Raw genomic sequence first — 20195 nt, 5'->3', positions numbered from 1 at the left:
AAATAACGGGGAATTTTAACCTCCTAAAGGAGAAAAGTAGCTTCCCGGAAGATTTCTGGACCGGCATGGACAATGGACAGGAAGAGGGCGTGACTTTGCGGTATTGTCGAGTATTGTCTTGTCAGTATTGCATGCATTGGTATTAAAGCACGTATTGTGTTGTAAAGAGTTTGCTTTTATTTTGTGGTTCTTTTTCTTTACATATTTTTAATAATGGTGAAAAAAATTGCCATTTTTGGTGCCACAGGGGGCGTCGGATTACATGTAACAGAAATTGCTTTGAAGAAAGGTGCAGTAAACCATTCGATTTGTTGTTTGTTTACATAATTTGTCAGTGCAAGACTGCATAACGTAGGAAAAGTACTATAGTGCAGCAAAGAAGCACTATGTACATCTGTGGTTAAAATGCATGATAGTATTCTCGATAATTTTTTGTGGGGGGGGGGGGGGCGGAATGTACAGTGTTTGTGCAACTCCGTAATGCGATTGTTGTATGTTTAGGGTGACCAGATTCACATCGATAAAAAAAAAGAGGACACAAAACTTCGAAAAGCAGGACATTGTTCGAAAAAAAAAAAAAGGACAAAATATTATGTACTTGGGTTAATTAATTTATTTTTTACTTGATTATTTAACGACGCTGTATCAACTACAAGGAAAACTCGGTGCGCAAAAACCAGCGGACGTGACTGTCTCCCGCAGATGACGTATGCTCCCGTTTCCTGCATGCTCTCGAGCCTATGTACTGCAGGGTGTGGGGGGGGGGGTAAGAGGAGTATAGCATGCGGTCCACGAGGAGTCCGAGCTGAGTGTTGTTTGTAGGATACCTATGGGTTATTTAGCGTCGACAGGATTGTTGATAGCGAGATGATGACGAGGATTCGCCATAGAATACCTGACATTTGCCTTACGGTTGGAAAAACCTCGGAAAGAAACCCAAGCGGGGATCGAACCCGCGCCCGAGCGCAGCTCCGAATCGGAGTCTTAGCCGACTGAGCTACGCCGGTGGCTACTTGGAAGGTTTAGGCCTATATTATACTTTAAATTACGTCAATATCTATTTTATTACAAAATATTTACAGTACAGATTTAGGCTTGTATCATACTTAAAAGTATGTTAATATCTATTTTATTACAAAATAACTATGATAAAACTTAATAATAATGATTTTACAGTTCGCTACATATGAAAGTGAAGGTAACTATAATTTTGTTAAAGAGGACAGAAAGAGTATATTCCGTCGATGCTGCTGCCATCTATAGGCAAATTACTTGAAAAAGGCGTCAAATTAGTTAACTTCAAAATTTCAGGCATACAAGTTACGAAAAGGAGGACAATTTTTTATTTTTTAAAAATTCGCCTGGACCCCGGACAAAGGCCTAAAAAGGAGGACATGTCGGGATAAAAGAGAATGTCTGGTCAGCCTATGTATGTTTCATTTATGTTTTAGAAAGTAAAAGATTACCCATTTAAGTACTAGACCAGTGATATAATTGTTAAGATCTTCAAATAAAATTTTTACGGCGATTTAGTAGTAGTATTAAGTAATCACAAAATTACTTAAAGAATAAATGACATTACATAGGTAATACAGATGTTCAGCACTTGGGTTTCAACAACGTCATTCTGTCCAATGCCTCCTAGAACATAAAGCCAGTGCATGAAAATGTGTCACCATGCATCTTAGCAGTTAAAAAAAATCTCAGCAATGTTAATTTCCATCAAACATGTAAATATACCGGTACAGGATGTTTCATTATATCGGTTAGACATTAATATCAGTCTCATTATTTCAATACTGAATTATTTGCAAAGTTTGCTTCATGAAATTATTGTGTAAAATACATTTTCTTAGCGGCAAGCAGTCCATAAACTTAAGGCAATTTCACATGATATAGTCTAGCCCAACTAAGTTATTGAAGGCCTGGGATGTTTTACATTATAGAGAAATAATATTTTGGAAACTGTTGAATGAATAACCCATTTAGAATCAATTTTAACATTAGGTAATTTACTCTTCACGTCAAAAAAATGGAATAAATTATATTACATGTTTCTTTCCCCCCTTTCTTCACTTTCTAAACTTTCTTTCCTTGAGCATATGTTTGTTTGCTGAGCCAATCTGTACAGAGTATTTGCAGGTTTTGTAAAATATAATACGGTGAATTTGGAAATTGTGAAGCAACTGTTCCTGGTACTTATTAGGCTATACCTAAAACATGCTCACGCTTTCTTGTATTTTCTGTGGTTTTAAATGCAGTGCACATGTTTTAGAATTTGGTTTCACGATGTAATCTTTTTCGACCAATCACTTGCAACCAAACATTTTCCTTTTAATTCGGAAACAAGTACATGCTTATCTTCTCATCTCCATCATAATTGCGCCTTCATCCAGGCACTGAACATTTGTTAACCATTTATTCCTTTGGATCGTGTATCATCACATTAATTTAGCATCTAGCCAAACAGATCTTAAGTGTCGATAATAATATTACAAATGTAAATCCTATTTTTTTTTTTTGTAATTCTCAGTATTGTAAGATTAATTTTCAGTTTCACTCAGTATTAATCTTCTCACAATTTGCTTCCATGCATTCTTACAAACGTAAAATTCACCACATGTTATGTACAGTAGTGGCAAAAAAAACCAGACCGACAGAATAATCAAAGTCCCTGAAATGAGCCGCTGCACATGTCACACCCGCATTCACAAGATAGTGAGTAATATATTGAAATTGTAGTTTCCATTGCTGACGTAGCCTATTTCGAAAGCCATTAGGAAATAAGCTGGTAAAATTCATGTTCTGGGAATAATAAGTTAATTAAGTAGTGAAATATTGCTGCAATCGAAAAGTATTGGTAATAAATTTGAATAAATAACAGAAAAAGTTTTCTTCCCAGGCAGGATTCAAACCACGAAAATCTTAGTTACCAGTCTATCGTGCTGTCACTGTGAACAAGGCTCTGAAATCAGCTACAAGGGTCGGTCCAGTTTTTTTTTTGCCACTACTGTACCTGCTTTAATATTATTAACTCTGGTACTTTAAGATGTGTAATTATGTCTTCTTTACGAAGTGTCATAAAATATTTATAAAACCGCTCTCACATACTATTCATTAGGCCATAGTAGGATATCTATTCACATTTCAATAGCCCAAAGACATGGCTAACATTAGCCATGCCCAAAAGAGTTGTGATGTTATTCATTGTTAGACCTATGGAGATTGCTCTTTAGCTTTGTGTTCAAGGAGGCATTGGTCTGTCAAACTTTTGTTACATGTCAAACAAGATATATTCTATTTTTACAGAATATAATAATTAATAGGGAAACATTAGTTTATTATAGGCTACATATATTGTTTAAAATAGCACATTGCCAATAATTCTAATGTACTTAGGGACACTTTTTCCAATACTGGTCAAACCAGGTTTAATAAAATACCGTAATCTAGTTTAAATATTGACAATTCTAATACAACCCTTATTCATGGTGATGTGTAGAGACATTCTGTATAAAGATAAGCTGTCAAATAATCATGACTCGTGTAGAGACAGAGCAGTGTCCTGATGCTGTCCTCAGGAAATATCGAATATAAAGTAACAGAATTGTAATAGTGTATTGACAAATTAAAACATGTTGCTACTTGCAAGATTTTTTATATGTCTACAATTTATTATAGGCTATTCTAGAACGATTGTTGATAACAAAACTCCATCTAAAATAAGCTTCAGTACAACTTACAAAATACCACATCAATTTTGAGTAAAGTAGGCTAATTATTCGTTATTTTCCCCTTCACAATAATTTAAGACTTGTCCTGGCACCACATAATCATAATAATAATAATCCTATCCTATCCTAACCTATCATCGGGGTAATATAACTCTGCCTTCCAGGTGCCCCAACCTCAGAAATGGATTGGTTACACCTAAGCCACTGCCAGGAGCAAAGACCAGAAATATCGGAAGACAACCTGGTGGCGTTAGAAAAAAAATAATTGGAACGTCTTGATATCATGATATTTGGAGTAGAAAATTAAAATCCTTCTGTAATGGCTATGACAAGTCTCATCTATTCACATTGAGGGTTCAGATGAAATGTTCTTGTATTGTAGATACAAATATAACTTATACAGTTGTTGTACAGATTTTCAGTTAAAAGTCTTGGTAAGGGACCCTTCTAGACTCCGTGAAGATCTACGAAGCAAAGTTGAAGTAATACAAGGAGATGTGACTAATGCATCAGACGTGCTTCGAACTGTGGAAGGACAGGATGCTGTTGTGGTTGTATTAGGAACCAGAGACAGTCTCAGTAAGTACTAAGCAGTATTATGACTATACTCAGTGCATTTCGAACTGGCAGATCCAGGTCACGTACAAACCACGCACGAGTTACTGAACTGAACTGTGAATTGAAGCACTGGTAATCCCAGCTGTCCAGCTGATTTTAGTTACGGAAAATTGTCCAGGATTGAGGGTAAGCACACGTGGCAAATGCAGTCCATTGCTTGACCTCGATCTGCCAGTTAGAAATGCACTGAATGTAGATATTGTAATCTGACTTACTTGGCTCTGAACATTCTTACAAGTGGCTAGTGCTTTATGGATTAGAAAGAAATGATAATGCCAAGCTCTGTTTGTAGTGTCAGTAAACGTTTTAAATCTCTGAGACAGATCTCTAAAATTTTGCATGCATCAGAGAATGAAGTCAATTAAAATTATTCATATTGAATGCATCTCTTTCATATCAAAGACACAGTATATCATTTTTGTTATATAAAATGGGCGAAATGAATGTGTGAGGGTAAGGTATCATGTGATCAAATTTTTTCCCATAGCATTGTACAGAAAAAATATAGTAGGCCTAAACATAAAAAATTATATAGTTTTCAGATTTCAATGAACATATGTAACCCGTTTGCTAAAGAATATATGTCATATAATGTTACTGTTTCACAATTAATGTGTGGAAATTCTTAAAATTTTATTTTATTTTAAGATGTGAACATAACAGGCAAAGTTAGTATGAATGAAATAATAATCTTAATACAAGGCAACAGGATGTAATATAAGCTATATGTCATTTTCAGAAATTTATTATAGGTGTATTTGAATTGTGGTAAGCTTTGTCTTCTAGGCAGCCTTCACTTGGAGGAAGCTGAATAAAATTTATTCAATAATAATAATAATATAAAATATATCTATTTCTCCTAAGCTATGCAGTCTATTATAAATTCACTGTTTATAGAAATTATAGGCCTAATAAACAGAATTTGAAATGTGGTAGTCTAAATCAGTTAGGCCTACTTATAATTTTATTATTACTTACAAACAAAAATTTATACATCTTGATTACACAACTTTATATACTGTAACTTAGTATTTAACACGTGAAAGCAATATAAACTTTGTATTCCGAAACAAAAATTTACTTCTAATTTTATTATTACTTCAGACAAAAATTTGTAAACACATTTCCTATATCATTGCATGAGCCTTACACATTCTTCGAATTAAATTTTTAAAGGAAAGTATTTGCTTAAAAGTTGATAAACGGAAGTGAATTCAAAAGGCTGATTATGTTCCTGAAAAGTGTTAATGCTCATTATGATGTGGAATTTTATGGTTAAATTAACAAAAGTTACTACATTATTCTATTTTGGTATTTAGAACTTTCATTTTAATATTTAGATAAGATACCAGTAAATACCAAAGTTTTTGGTCCTGTTAATGTCATTAATACTACAAAAGTCTTCAAACTTGGTACCGGTATGTTACAGTAATATAACATTTTCTGGACCCTATTAGGATTTACAGTAAACGTTAAGATTAAATTAACACTGTCACACCTTTTTTATTTATTTGAACCATCCGAGATTTTAAGATCAACTTACATTAGTGAAAAACCTAAATTTTGTTGGCATAGTAAATCGACAACTCAGTTCAAAAGGGAAACAACTCGAAATTTAAAGTTTTGAGAAACCTGGACATTAAAGCTTCATGTTACAGTGAAAAATGCAATTAACACACCTTGATTTGAAACTTATAGTATTATATAAAACATAATTAACAGAATTTGGAGTAATTTCAACGATCCTTTGATTTTTCACATTAACTAAAGTTCAGGTTTCTCAAAACTTTAAATTTTGAGTTGGTTCCCTTTTGAATTGGGCGTTCAAATTAGTTTGAAGAATGTCTTTCATTGGTTGTTTTGTTTTACTTGGTTTTATAATAATGAAGGGCCACAATGCCGGATTCCTCTCTTCAGCCAGATAACCAAAATCGCGAGAACTAGCAGTAAAATTGGTTATACCAGAGCATTCAATGAGATGTAATGGCAACAATACTGTAAATCAGTGCTCCTAGCAGTGAGCATTGGAATCTTTTAGTACATAATACAGGAGCGATTGTTGCATAAATGTGGAATTTTAAAAATCTTTAAGTACCATATTTTGTGAATACAGGGACTGTTTCTGATTTGTATTAAGTAATACCACCCAAAAAGTGTTTTCAGTAGGTACATATGAACAATGATGCTTCATAAAATTACTAGTTGCAAAAGAAAAAAATGCAACCCAGCGTGTTTTATGGCATTACAAGACGCTTGTGGGAGCGAAGTCCTACCACTGAACTACTGCAAGATGGGTGGAAGCGAGGCATTCGCTTTCAATCAAGAGTTGGTATCCAAAGAGGTTTAGTTCGATCAGTGACAGAGATATCGAGAAATGATGCAGCAGATGGAGTCCGCCATCTTCCAAGGATTTGGCAACGTATTGTTGATATGGCAGGGGACTATATTTGAATTATATAATGTCAAAAATAACCTAAATAAATTTAGTGTGAAACAGTAACTATGTTGCCATTACTTTTCGCATGCTCTAGTATATAACTTGTAGACGTTTTGGAAGCTTGTCATTATCAATATAGGAAGTCAAACAATAAAAATTTGTTTTCATTTTTTAGTCAATCATTCGCTCTCTCTTTCTGTCTGTCTTTCTTTCTTTCTTTCTTTGTCTCTCAGAAGCAGAAAGATATAATGATCGTACTGTTGCAAGAGGATAAACTTAAGTTAGCTGGAAAGACTCAGCTGAGATTGTTGATTACATAGTAATGGAGACTTGAAGTAACTTAATGGGAGAAATGGGAAGTCCATTGAAACTTCGCTCAACATTGTCTTCTTGCACTACAAAGTCCACTAGCGCTCACCAGGATTTGAATCCAGTTCCTCACTATGGAAAGCCAATGATCTAACTATTCTACTGGTGATTTGCCTGTTAATTCCTACTAGTATTACATTTTGTTCAGTCTTTAAAATGAATTCAGAGATTCGTAAGTGTGAAGGACTCATTTTTATATTTCGTTTTAATCATATTTGCTTGGTTGTCATCTCATTTTCATGTAGATATTTAATTTTTTTTTCAGGTCCTACCACAGTACTGTCGGAAGGCATGAAAAATATTATAAAGGCCATGAAAGAAACTGGAATAGAACTTGTTTCAGTATGTTTATCAGGTATAGATTGCTGTATAATTTGTTATAAATTAGGATCTAGATTTTTATGACTTAGTTTTTCCACGCTTTTCTCTTTGTTGAGCTGAAAGAATTTTAATTTACACTGATTAAAATGATATTGCTTTTATTTTTACGTAGGTCTAACTCTATATTTGAGCTTGATTCAATTTCAGAACGAATATGTTGTATTATATTTTATGAACTGTCTACATGAAATCAGTATTCTGAATAAAGATAATCTAGCACTATTTTTTTTTTGTATATTTATGCATACTGTAGTGCTAGTAAAGGTTAAACTCTGACAGTTTTCGAACAGTGAACTGGGAAGATCTTGTGGCGCCACAAAAGACAATCACGTAGCATTATTTTGTTTGAGAACATTAGTTGTTGTCTCTATCCATGGTTGACTGAAACCTAAAAATTGTCGCATACAGATCTCGAATCTCCAAAGATTATGTAAAAATGATCTGAGTACTGCAATCTGTTCACTGTGGGTCGCTGCAAACGTGAAAACAAATATAACATGTATATGCAAATCTAGTCTTTCAGGTGAAGCTCCCTGTAAAGCAGATTTGAATAATATCAAGGGAAAAATTGTTCTGGGGCCGGGTATCGATCGATTATTCAAATCTGCTTTACAGGGAGCTTCACCTGAAAGACTAGATTTGCATAATATATACGTCACTGTGTACGTTAACAGAAAACCACAATTCTAAGTCACACAGAGATTGTGTGCACTCGATGTGGGTCTCTGGCGTTTTGTCAGCCCACGCGAGTTGTGTGGATATAAAGGGAAAAGTTGAGACGGTGTCGGGTGGAGTTCCCGGGTAGCTCAGTTGGCAGAGCGCTGGTACATTCATCCAGAGGTCCCGGGATCGATACCCGGCCCCGGAACAATCTTTCCCTTGAAATTATTCGTAATATGTATATGTTTCTCTTACTATGAAATGCATATCAGCAGTACATGTTTTGAAATATGGTTCGTCGCACATGCCCCATTGAAGTGATTCATAGTGGTTTCTGTAGGGCAGTGGTCGGCATTTCCTGAATGGCGAGTCAACCCCTTAATACACAAACAGGGTGAAGAGGTAAGGCATGATCTCCCTACCCTTAGTCATCACGTGTTCATTCAATGTTAAGCAGTTTGGGTATATTCACTGTCAGTTTCTAAGCATTGAAAACTTGCAACACTGAAGGTGTTTCCCATCTTCTCTTCTTATATCTCTTCCTCCTACCTTCCCCTTTGCTGTGTTTTGCAGACTGTATTTTATATGACATAATCTTTGTTGACTACTGCTGGATGGCAACAGCCTAGCATATTGTCTGATCTTTTCTCTTGTAAACTGGTAGTAGGAGTTAACGTAAAGAGAAATTCAGGATGAACACTAAATGCCAGCTTCGAAGACCAGAGTGTGATATTGTGGCGATGAAATTCGAGATGGGAACCATCATGGTATGTTGATTAGTTATGGAGATATTAGAGGCAATACCCAGAAGTCAAATGGGGTCATAGTTATTTTTGATCCATAGTGTGCAGTAATTGAAGTTAAATGTCAAGAACACAACAACGATGTGATGTGTGCGACATGTACTGTCCCTGAACTTGTTGGATTTCTTGGTTTCAACGCAAGAACTGTGAAGAAAATAACTGTAGCTGGTTTATGTTCAAGTACTGTACTGTGAGTTTTCTGTGCAGTGTCACAGTTTAAACTGATGTTGCAATACGCATCTGTTTCATATTGTGAAGTAAGATAAGCACTTGATGTTTACATTATGTAAGTTAAGCAGGTGCTGTTTTTCAAAGTATGCTGCGTGAGCCACCCATTGTTCAGTATTGAACTAAATCCTAGCAAACTTGTGTGCTCGATGCTTGGAGTGACAAAAGTGCATTTTGAAAATGTGGGATGTTTGATGAGGACATGTGGGAGTTACAGTCTGAGCTTAAACCCGTGCATACAGAAGCATTTCCCACGGAAATAATACTTGCCCTATTAGACATTTTGAAAAAATTGCAAGATAGACTATTGGTTCCTTTCTTATTTATGCATGTTTTGATGTCTATTATGCCCTGTCTTCGAAGACGGCATTTTGTATTCACCCTGTAGTGTTTCAAATGAATGAAAGTAATTCAGACATTTCTCAAATTTATTTTTTTCTGGTCACAAGTAAGTCATGCTGTTGAATTGTGATATAGTTAATTGAGACGATTCATTCTACCACATTGTTTACACAGCCAAAAAGTATATACATTATTCAGTTACCATTAAAGCATAAAATATCGTAGTCTTTGTTTGGAATTGAAACCGCCATAATAAGTTAACTATCTTCAAATAATTTCATAAATGTATGCACACTGTTAACATTCAGCCAATCAATCAAATACGACCACTCAAACTGGAAGCAACTTTTGGTCTTCTTCATTAAAGTTCTTCAGAGACTTCTGTCTTCAGCTGTTTTGATGTCCTAGTACTAAGTGGAGATCACTGTTTGCTTGGTCCTTCTGTTGGAGTTGTGGTCTACTGAGGAGCCTTTTACCTCTTGAGTAGTTTTCCATCACTCTGTGGAGTAGACTTGCATGATCTCGACATAGAACATGATCAAGCTAATGTTAATATTCAAATAATAAAAAAAAAGCTATTGTTACAGTCCATTCTAGTTCATCATTTGTATTTATATTTCAGCATTTTTATTCTACAATCCAGAGAGAGTACCAGCCAGATTTCTTGATTTAAATGCAGATCATCAGAGAATGCTGGATTGCATCAAGGAAAGTGGACTAAAGTGGATTGCTGTTCTGCCTCCACACTTTACGGGTAAGTATAACAATAAATGGGTTTACTGGGATTCACTGTATTAGAAACGATTACAATATACAAATAGCTATTTTATATGAATTTGTGCAAAATTAATCCGAAACATCTGTTGGACCCATGCAATTTATACTTATTGTTTTTAAGGAACCAAGGTTCATTGCCACCCTCATATAAGTCCTCCATCAATCCCTATCCTTGAGCAAGATTACAAATAAAATATCTGATCTGAATATGTATGATAAGACTTTCTTGTGTTAAATTCTAACGTACCTTGTTTACATGTTTCCACCTTTTATGGGTCATCCTCAGAACTGGTCGTTGTTGGTCTTGTCGCCTCTTGTTTTGTTTCCTGTGTGGGTGTGTTTGTGTGGTGTAATGTAGAGTCAAAGAGTGTGTGTTTTCTGAAATTGTGTTGTGTGTTGAGAATTTCGTTGGGATGTGTTTTCGTGTGTCTGTATATTTCATGTTGCTGAGGCGCCAAGACTAACAACGACCAGTTCTGAGGATGACCCATAAAAGGTCGAAACATGTAAACAAGGTACGTTAGAATTTAACACAAGAAAGTCTTATCATACATATTCCGAAGTGATACAGTGTTAAAAGTTGTGTAATCAAGATGTAAAATATCTGATGTTTGGGATTAGAAAAATGTCTTTTGTGTGCAATCTATAAACGAAGGTTTATCTTCTTATTTGGAGTACATACAGTAATAAATGATTTCATTTTTGTATGTCATTTGAATAATAGTTCAAGAAAATCAATTATAAACAGTAATAGCATTGGTAACGTGATATAAGAATTGCATTATTGTGAAATTGTAAAGTGTATAAAGAGAAAGTATGTGTCCTTTGCATGACACTATTTTTTTCTGTTATAGATGACCCGAGCAGCAAATATACAATTAAGCATGGATCAGCACCAGGAAGATCAATTACTAAATGTGACCTTGCTACCTTCTTGCTGGAAAGTCTGACAACCCCAGAACACTACAACCAGTTGATTGGCATTGCTACCACTGCTTAGGTCGCTTGTGACATACAGAAGCATTTAACTGTAAAGTAAGTATAATAAGAAATTAATTTAAAGTAAACTATTATGGTTGGGTTGTGGTAAAGATTGGGGAAAGTGTACGAACCAAGGAAGGACAGTGTATGTATATTAGTTGAAGTACACATTCTTATTTGTCGGAAATTTTTTGTAGTTGTTAATCACTTCATTATAATACTGTTATGTGAGAGAGGCCATTATAGTATATTATGTAACAAGCTTATAATGGTAGTAATTAAGACACGAGTATGTTTATGAAATGAGCATAAGCGAGTTTCATAATTTTCATATTGTCTAAATGTTCAAATCCTTATAAGGTTAAAACAGCTACATAGATAGAAAGTAAGCGAGTTTCATAGTTTTCATATGAGTGTAAGCGAGTTTCATAATTTTCATATGAGCGTCTTAATTACCATGGTAGGCAAGATGCATATGACTGTTTTTGTTTGACCATAATTAAATGTTTTAAGTTTTGAGTTTATGCAAATATCTTACCTTGTTACTTTATTGATAATGAAAGGGAGACCATGAGTGTATTTTCAGCATGTTCTCGACTATTGCAACAGATGGCACACACGGATCATGAGTGTCTTTTCAGTGTGTTCCTGAGTAGTGAAATAAATGACAGGCACAGAGCAGTTTTGTGTCAACACAGTATTTGATTTTTTTGCAGGGCTTTGATTTGGAGATTTTAACCTCAAAGCAACACACATTAAAACACAGGAAATGAGCTCTGTTTATTAGATTATTAAAATTAACATGAACAGAATTAATTTTGTTTCAAATACATGTTGCTGATTGTGCAGTTTGTGCCTGCTATTTTGGATTGTTCTTTCAAGGCTTATGGGTTGTTGCACTTACGATATATAAATCAATATCACTTATGCTTAGTTGGAATAACATAATGAATAGCTGTACTTTAATGTATGTCATTAAAGTACAGTTATGTCACATGTAATTAGCATATTACAGTATGGTCGAATAAAAATTAATATAATATAATTAAAGCAATACAATTTCTCTACTAGGATTACCACATCACCTCTCAGTAATCCCAATAGTGATAGACATTTGTCCAATCACGTACAATAAGTTTCGTGTTCTGTCCTGAAAATTCAACCACTGTCTCACGGAGAGCTATACATAATGGTAACTTTGAAATTCGGCCACTGAAATGATTGGTAACAGTAGGAATTAAGTAGAAAATGTTCTGTATTAGATGAAGGCCCTTCCACAAAACTATGGAATGATACTTTAGAAGTAAATTTGCTTGCAATTAATACAAATTTAAACAATTACATTTCACCTATGCATTTTATTACTCCATATTTGTTAATTCTCAAGCCCATCATAGAGAACATAATAGGAGAATAACAGCTTCCGGAAGATCAACAATAGACCAACTATGTACAGTGAGGCAACTATTAATATAATATAATATTATATATATATTACTAGACAATAGATATAAAAGTTAAAATTTTATTCATGTAATTTTAATCGAAAGAAATATGTAATAACACTAATTTTTGCTGATGATTAAGTATTTCCAATTCTGAAAATAACTTACAGATATTAGTGTATGAGTTAAATATAATAGCAAAGGAATGCACTATGTCCATATCTACAAACAAAAGTAAAGTAATGGTATTTTGGGGTAAATACAACGTAAGATGCAAGATTGTCATAGAGAACAAGTTTAAATATTTAGGATGCACTATGGCTAATCTTGACCAAAATGAAAAAGCAGAAAAATTCACTTCATTAATGACATTATAATATGTAGGTATATAAAAAATAAGGCTCCAAAGGATACTATCCTCAAGTTTTATAAAGCAGTGTCAGTTCCAAAGTTATTGTATGGTAGCAAGATTTGGATTTTAAGGTATTCATCGACAGGGCTGCCAACAGGATTTATGGGCCCCTGTGCAATATTGTGCTTGGGCCCCGTTGAAAAGAAAAAGTTAAAAATGACAAGTTACCAATTATTCTGACCATAATAATTATTTGCAAAAGAAATAAAAGATAACCCCATACACAGATACGAATCTAAAAATATACACTTTTGTTACATTGAAAACTTTTAGAAAAACTTCACATTAGCACTAGCACAATATATTATATTCATCATGCTTTTTCAGTAGGGCCTACATAGTATGTTCCGTGACGAAACTTTCATCTTTTCATTGTCGTTTCGTTTCGTTTTCATAAAACACTATCCTTAAACATCTGTAATTTCTGACTTGCAGGCCAACATCAACAAACAACTCTCCTTGACTTCACTGATGTAAAATCATCAATTATATCATCAAAATTTAAAGACCTAGCAAGATCGCTCTCCAGATAAAGGAGTCCAAGATTACTCAGTCTTTCTTGACACATTTTTACTCTGAATACATTTTTATTTCCTTCATTTTGTTTCCTTCAAACCAAGTTCTACTTCCTTCTTTAATATCTTCCAATTTTTCTGTCTCTCCTTGCTTTTCTCAGCTCCTGACTTATGCTTATACTTGTCCATTGTCCACTGGTAACACTAATGAACAGAATTTACTAGAAAAACGACAACAAAAAGACGAAAGTTTCGTCACGAAACATACTATGTAGGTTCTACTGAAAAGGAAACATAATCCTCCGGCTTGGATTTGGGAGAGTCCACTAGCATAACGTGGTGGGCCGACAGGGGTTGTTAGTTAAGAGGACAAGCCAATTGAACATATTCGGTGCAAGCGAAGGGAGCATATTTCAGGCAAATCCCGGAGCCCTCAAGTGCTGTGTCGATGATTGTTAACGTGGGAAAACGATATTCTCTTATATAAAAGTTAAACATTTACATAATGAAGTGGTAATTTGTATTAATTCTACTATTGTTGGTTAATATGTCAGATTCATGTAACAAATGTTCTTACAAAATTTTATAGTACCGGTATGTATCTATGAATAATTATTAATTATTCGTGATAATAAAAAGTAACCAGACTCACTTAATCTGACGGGCCCTTACTGCTCACGGGCCCATATGCACTTGCCCCATTTGCCCCCCGTCTCGGCGGCTCTGTTCATCGACTCTAGAAAAGTCAGATTTCTTCAGAATTTTGGTAAATAATGTTTTTGCCTCATCTGAAAGCTCATTTCTTCTAGTTTTCAAAAATGTATAACTTGTACACATTATCTCAATAATTTCATAATTAAGTATTTGGGCATTTATAATACAAGCACACTATACTTTCTATACTTTATTCCATTTTCAGTGTCTGTTTTCTCCTATTTCACATTTTCCGACATTTATTGTCCTTCCAACAGACAAAAAGTAAACTTCCAATTGGGCAAAAGACTTCATTAAGGTACCAAATTGAAGCTTAAACATGTGGCTATGTTGTAAACTAAAATTATTATTTTCAATCAATTATAATTATTTTATTCCATCTGTGTGTGTGTGTATGTGTGTGTGCGCTTGCGCGTGTTTTTTTTTTTTCTAAAGTGCTTATAATTATAATGTGGCATATCTCTTGAATGGTTCAAGATAAATAATTTTGGTACTGGTATGTTTTTTTTTTGTAGGTGTTTAGTTTGTATAATTTATGTGGTCAGTCTGTGTGGTTTTTCGTGTTTAACTTATATAGTTTGTTTATGTGTTTAGTTTGTAAGTATAGTGTAAGCTCTCTTGGACTGGCTCCCCAAGTGTAGTAGATTTTCAGCTCATTCTACACTCCTGTAGGAGGCCTTTGCCCTTACGGGATTTCAGGCTTTTCATATTTCATGTAACATTCTTCATATGTAGGGGATCATTTTCGCGAAAGAAGGTTTACCCTGGTCGATTTCTAATGGAGTTAGGTCCATCCAAAATTTTATTACTTTTTTTTTCCAAAAACATTTTTTTCTTTTGGCGTCTTTGACCGAGGATCATTATTGGTGCACTGCAGTCGTATTTTGATCGCGGTTTTCATTTTACCGTGTTCCTGTGACCCCTGATCATTATGTTTTGGACCAAGATTGGTGCACTTGACCATAAGTGAGTCAAAATACGACTTAAATTCGTTCTTTTAAAGATATCCTCCAGTGAATAATCGATCAGTTTTGTAGCAAATGCTATCAAAGACTTTGCTGTTTGAAAGTATGCCAAGTATACTCTACTTTACAAAAATAAACACCTATTACACATTTTGTAATATTGATGATAGTACTGTAATACAAATTGGGATTTTAAAACGTAAGTAAGATTAATTAAACGTAATTTTGCTGTTATTAGTTTATTTGAAAGCAAGTAATACATTCTTTTTTCACTCTTGTTTTTGAAGTTATGACAAAGTACATTCTTAATTTAAAGAAGGTTCTGTGAGGTATAATATTGATGATGATGATGTGTGATTTTTGTTGGGTGGAAAAGGAGTGTTCAAACCTAGATGGCCTAGGGCTGCAACATTTTAAGATCCCCCATTGTCTGTAAATCATGGTGGAAAAGGAGTGTTCAAGCCTAGCTGGCCTAGGACTGCAACATTTTAAGATCCCCCATTGTCTGTAAATCATGGTGGAAAAGGAGTGTTCAAGCGTAGCTGGCCTAGGACTGCAACATTTTAAGATCCCCCATTGTCTGTAAATCGTGGTGGAAAAGGAGTGTTCAAGCCTAGCTGGCCTAGGACTGCAACATTTTAAGATCCCCCATTGTCTGTAAATCATGGTGGAAAAGGAGTGTTCAAGCGTAGCTGGCCTAGGACTGCAACATTTTAAGATCCCCCATTGTCTGTAAATCGTGGTGGAAAAGGAGTGTTCAAGCCTGGCTGGCCTAGGGCTGCAACATTTTAAGATCCCCCATTGTCTGTAAATCATGGTGGAAAAGGAGTGTTCAAGCCTGGCTGGCCTAGGGCTGCAACATTTTAAGATCCCCCATTGTCTGTAAATCGTGGTGGAAAAGGAGTGTTCAAGCCTGGCTGGCCTAGGGCTGCAACATTTTAAGATCCCCCATTGTCTGTAAATCATGGTGGAAAAGGAGTGTTCAAGCCTGGCTGGCCTAGGGCTGCAACATTTTAAGCAGTGGCGGTTATTCAAGTGAAGTACATGAAGGCCACCTTCACCCCTTTTTTCGTGCTTTAATAAAATATATTTTATCAATAAATTAAAATAAAATGAATCCTTCACTAAACCATATTTTGCTCTATTTTTTAATATCTTGTTCGGCTTAATCCGCTCAGTTAACGTTCACTGCAGCATTTCACATGAACCCCTCACCAGCCAGGCCACGTGGCTAGCAGACCAGCTGAAGGTCCGAATGAGACTTTCCTTTTGGCCTTCAGTAAACACACCCGGTTGCCATGACAACGAGTTGCTTACTATGAATTACCGGTCCCTTTTGCGAGGCTATTATGAGGGTCTGTGGAGCAGGCATTCATCTCCTTGCTCTATTCTTGAAAGACAGAATCTCTCTCTCGTCCAAACATTGGATCAGGGTGGCAAACTGTAATATTTTGCAACTAAATAAGAAAACATAAAATATTCTACAAAGAAGTTAAATATTGTTTAAATTTAGCATATAACGTATATATTTTGGTATTTTTTTAACGTTAGCATCTCTTGAATATTATGTTTTGTATGGATTTTGAAATAATTTGAGTACCCTGTAATAAAGAAAGTTGGCATAACATTTGAAACTACGTTGTACATTTGACCCGCGCTGACCAACGATTTCGCTTTACGTATTCTTTGTTGTGATAAGTGCAGCGAAGTGTGAAGGTGTTACTACGTGTATTAATGCGATGAAAACATGAATTCGTTAAACGATTAAGTGTGTAATCTTTTGGAGACACTGTTCTCTCGTTGGTGTGCAGAAGATAAGCAAGATATTTTAAAATACCGCAGAACAAGTCACATTAATATAACTATGAAAAAAGTGAAAAGTGGTGGTCGGTCATACAATATTCAGTTTCAAGATTCGTGGTATGCCGATTGCAACTGGTTATGTGGGAGTCACTAAAACGAGAAGTTGTATTGTTGGCCTTGTCTTCTTCTGGGGAACAAGAAACCCGCTTGGAATTCAACTGGATTTTGCGATTTCAGAAATGTCAATCGCGGTCTTTACAGCCATGCAGATTCAGCTGAACACATTAAATGTATTTTGCAATTAAAGGCCCTGCAGAAGAACATGAACACCATTGCGGATGCACTAAAGGAAAGTTATAGGTTATACGTAAGTCAATTTAATGAAAACGTATGTTTAAATAGACTGGTAATGCACACCGCAATCGATACGGTATTGTTTCTAAGCAAGCAGGAGTTGGCTTTTCGCGGTCATGATGAGAGTATTTCGTCACAGAACAGGGGGAATTTCAAAGAATTATTGGCTCTCATTTCATTGGCCCTATGAAAATTAGAAATCACTATGAAAAAATTAGACCTGTTCTTTCTGGGAAATCTAAAACGATTCAAAATGAAATAATTGATTGTATTTCTGAATGCATCAATGAACTTGTAAGAGATGAAATTACTAGTGCCCCCTTCTTTTCCGTTCAAGTGTAAGTTTTCTGTTCAACAGAATACTGCTTTGATTTAATTGTAGCTACTGATTTTACTGGATAGGTAAGCTTATATCGGAAGTTGCATGTTCCGAAGTTGATTTAAAATATGAATACAGTTTACGATTATGATTGTGATTTTGAATTTTGTTATGGGTCCTATTTCTTGTGTACTCTTTTAATTTGATGTGTTGTATAAAATGTGTTAGATTTTGTCTTTTTTATGTCATGGGGATTTGTGGTTGTTTTATTATGTTGTGGTATGTATTGTGCGGAAGTTTTGCTGGGACAGTGAATTCTTCGGGATTAAGGGGATGTAGCTTCCGAAAATGTTGAAAATTTGTTTATTTTATATGCTGTGCTTTTCATAAAACTTAAGAAAATGGTGAATATATTACATTAATTCAATATGACCATCGTATAGGTTACAAAAGCATTCGCGACGTCACGGCTATATAACGATTCCAGGAAATTACCTAGAATTCTATTGACCTTCACCTAATTTATCCGGCACGAGCCGCCACTGATTTTAAGATCCCCCATTGTCTGTAAATCATGGTGGAAAAGGAGTGTTCAAGCCTGGCTGGCCTAGGGCTGCAACATTTTAAGATCCCCCATTGTCTGTAAATCATGGTGGAAAAGGAGTTTTCAAGCCTGGCTGGCCTAGGGCTGCAACATTTTAAGATCCCCCATTGTCTGTAAATCGTGGTGGAAAAGGAGTGTTCAAGCCTAGCTGGCCTAGGGCTGCAACATTTTAAGATCCCCCATTGTCTGTAAATCATATTGGAAAAGGAGTGTTCAAGCCTGGCTGGCCTAGGACTGCAACATTTTAAGATCCCCCATTGTCTGTAAATCATGGTGGAAAAGGAGTGTTCAAGCCTAGCTGGCCTAGGACTGCAACATTTTAAGATCTCCCATTGTCTGTAAATCATGTAATAAGTTAATAAAGTAACTGGATATATGATCTGTATATTAAAAGTAAATTGTTGAATGTTTCTCTCTTTCCAGCACACATGCAGATTATATTGATCATAGTGAGTAGGAGGAGGTAAACCTTTATATCACTGTTGCTCTTCGTGTCAGAGACTTCTGGTGATCAGTGTCAACCATTACTGAAGGAGAGCCAGTAAGACATCTGATGTACTACATTCACTTCTTCGTTATGTGGTCTGAAATCGGACTCTAATGTTAACTAAAGAAACCAGGTGGAGTTTATGTTAAAGGTGCCATATATATGTTAGTCAAACAGATCACTCTTCTTATAGAATTGGTGGAGGAAGAAAAAAGAAACAAAAACAACGAAGTCTGTGATAATATTAAATTTAAAACTAGAGAGTCTCATTCAGTTTGCAAAGAACAGATTATGCTGATATAATATAAATCTATAGCCTTCTTTGTGCTATAAAATGTATTTGTTAATACCAGTTTATTAAGAACAGTCAAGTTCCTCGATTTCTTTTCATTGTCATCTATAATTTATTCGGAACAGATGCATTATAAGGGCCACCCATCACACATTATATGCAAGAAAAGGTTAGCGGAAGTAATGGTTCGATTAGCGTTTTTAGCATTCGATATTTAATAAGCATTAAATGCTACCAAATTAAAAAATTAAATAAAATTTAAACAGTTTGTTACTACTGATGTGATTTTAGTTACTTTGTATTATATTTTTGGTCCAGGGAAAATATATTTTACTATTACTGCCATTATTTCCATTTTGAAGTAGGCTACAAGTCAACAATATAAAACTGACTGTTAATTTAGAAGTTGGCAACATATTTTATGTCGATTATAACAACAATACATATCAATAATAGCATTCATACCATTCAACCAATAAGGAGATTGGCCCCTATAATGCATCTGTGCCAAATCCCGGAACCCTTCTCTCTCTCTCTCTCTCTCTTTTTTTTTTTTTTAATGAAAACATGAAATGTATTTTATTGCCATCCATGGAGAAGTATAAACAAGTTATTGTTACCCAATATTCCGTTTATGTATTGAAAGTCTTTCTTGCAGACTATCATTTTATGTTTTACAAGTATCAAGGTTATTTCTTGTTTATGTTCTGTTATGTAAGTTTCGATGTAAATAGGTTAGTCACATCTTACCTTCTAAACAGTATGGTCCAGAGGTGTGGCTCGAGCTAAGCTGTAGCTTTAAATGATAATGGACGTAGTGTTACCATGTAATGAATATGCCAAAAAGACAGTCCATGATGCAATAAAACGGTTTAAAGAGAGACAGAAATATAATAGAAGACCATGTTCAGGTCGTGTAAGATGTACAAATCAAAATAAAGACAGGCATATGGTA

General features: G+C 35.0%; 1 protein-coding gene across 2 annotated transcripts; it reads left to right on the top strand.

Moving 5' to 3' along the window:
* The first annotated feature begins 39 nt into the window (after window positions 1–39).
* On the top strand, window positions 40–19328 carry LOC138704742 (flavin reductase (NADPH)-like). 2 transcript variants are annotated; one of them, XM_069832915.1, is made up of 6 exons: window positions 40–120; window positions 4149–4313; window positions 7424–7513; window positions 10195–10326; window positions 11204–11384; window positions 18885–19328. In XM_069832915.1, exons 1-5 carry the CDS (start codon window positions 66–68, stop codon window positions 11347–11349), a joined length of 588 nt encoding a protein of 195 aa, XP_069689016.1. In that variant the 5' UTR covers window positions 40–65; the 3' UTR covers window positions 11350–11384; window positions 18885–19328. The 2 variants fall into 2 exon arrangements, with proteins under 2 accessions (XP_069689016.1, XP_069689015.1); XM_069832914.1 differs by having other exon boundaries at window positions 72–289.
* Window positions 19329–20195: the final 867 nt, after the last annotated feature.

The sequence above is a fragment of the Periplaneta americana genome, chromosome 8 (assembly GCF_040183065.1).
Source record: "Periplaneta americana isolate PAMFEO1 chromosome 8, P.americana_PAMFEO1_priV1, whole genome shotgun sequence".
Taxonomy (NCBI): domain Eukaryota; kingdom Metazoa; phylum Arthropoda; class Insecta; order Blattodea; family Blattidae; genus Periplaneta; species Periplaneta americana.
Note: the sequence above shows the minus strand (reverse complement) of the source record. Positions and strands in the feature narration are given on the sequence as shown.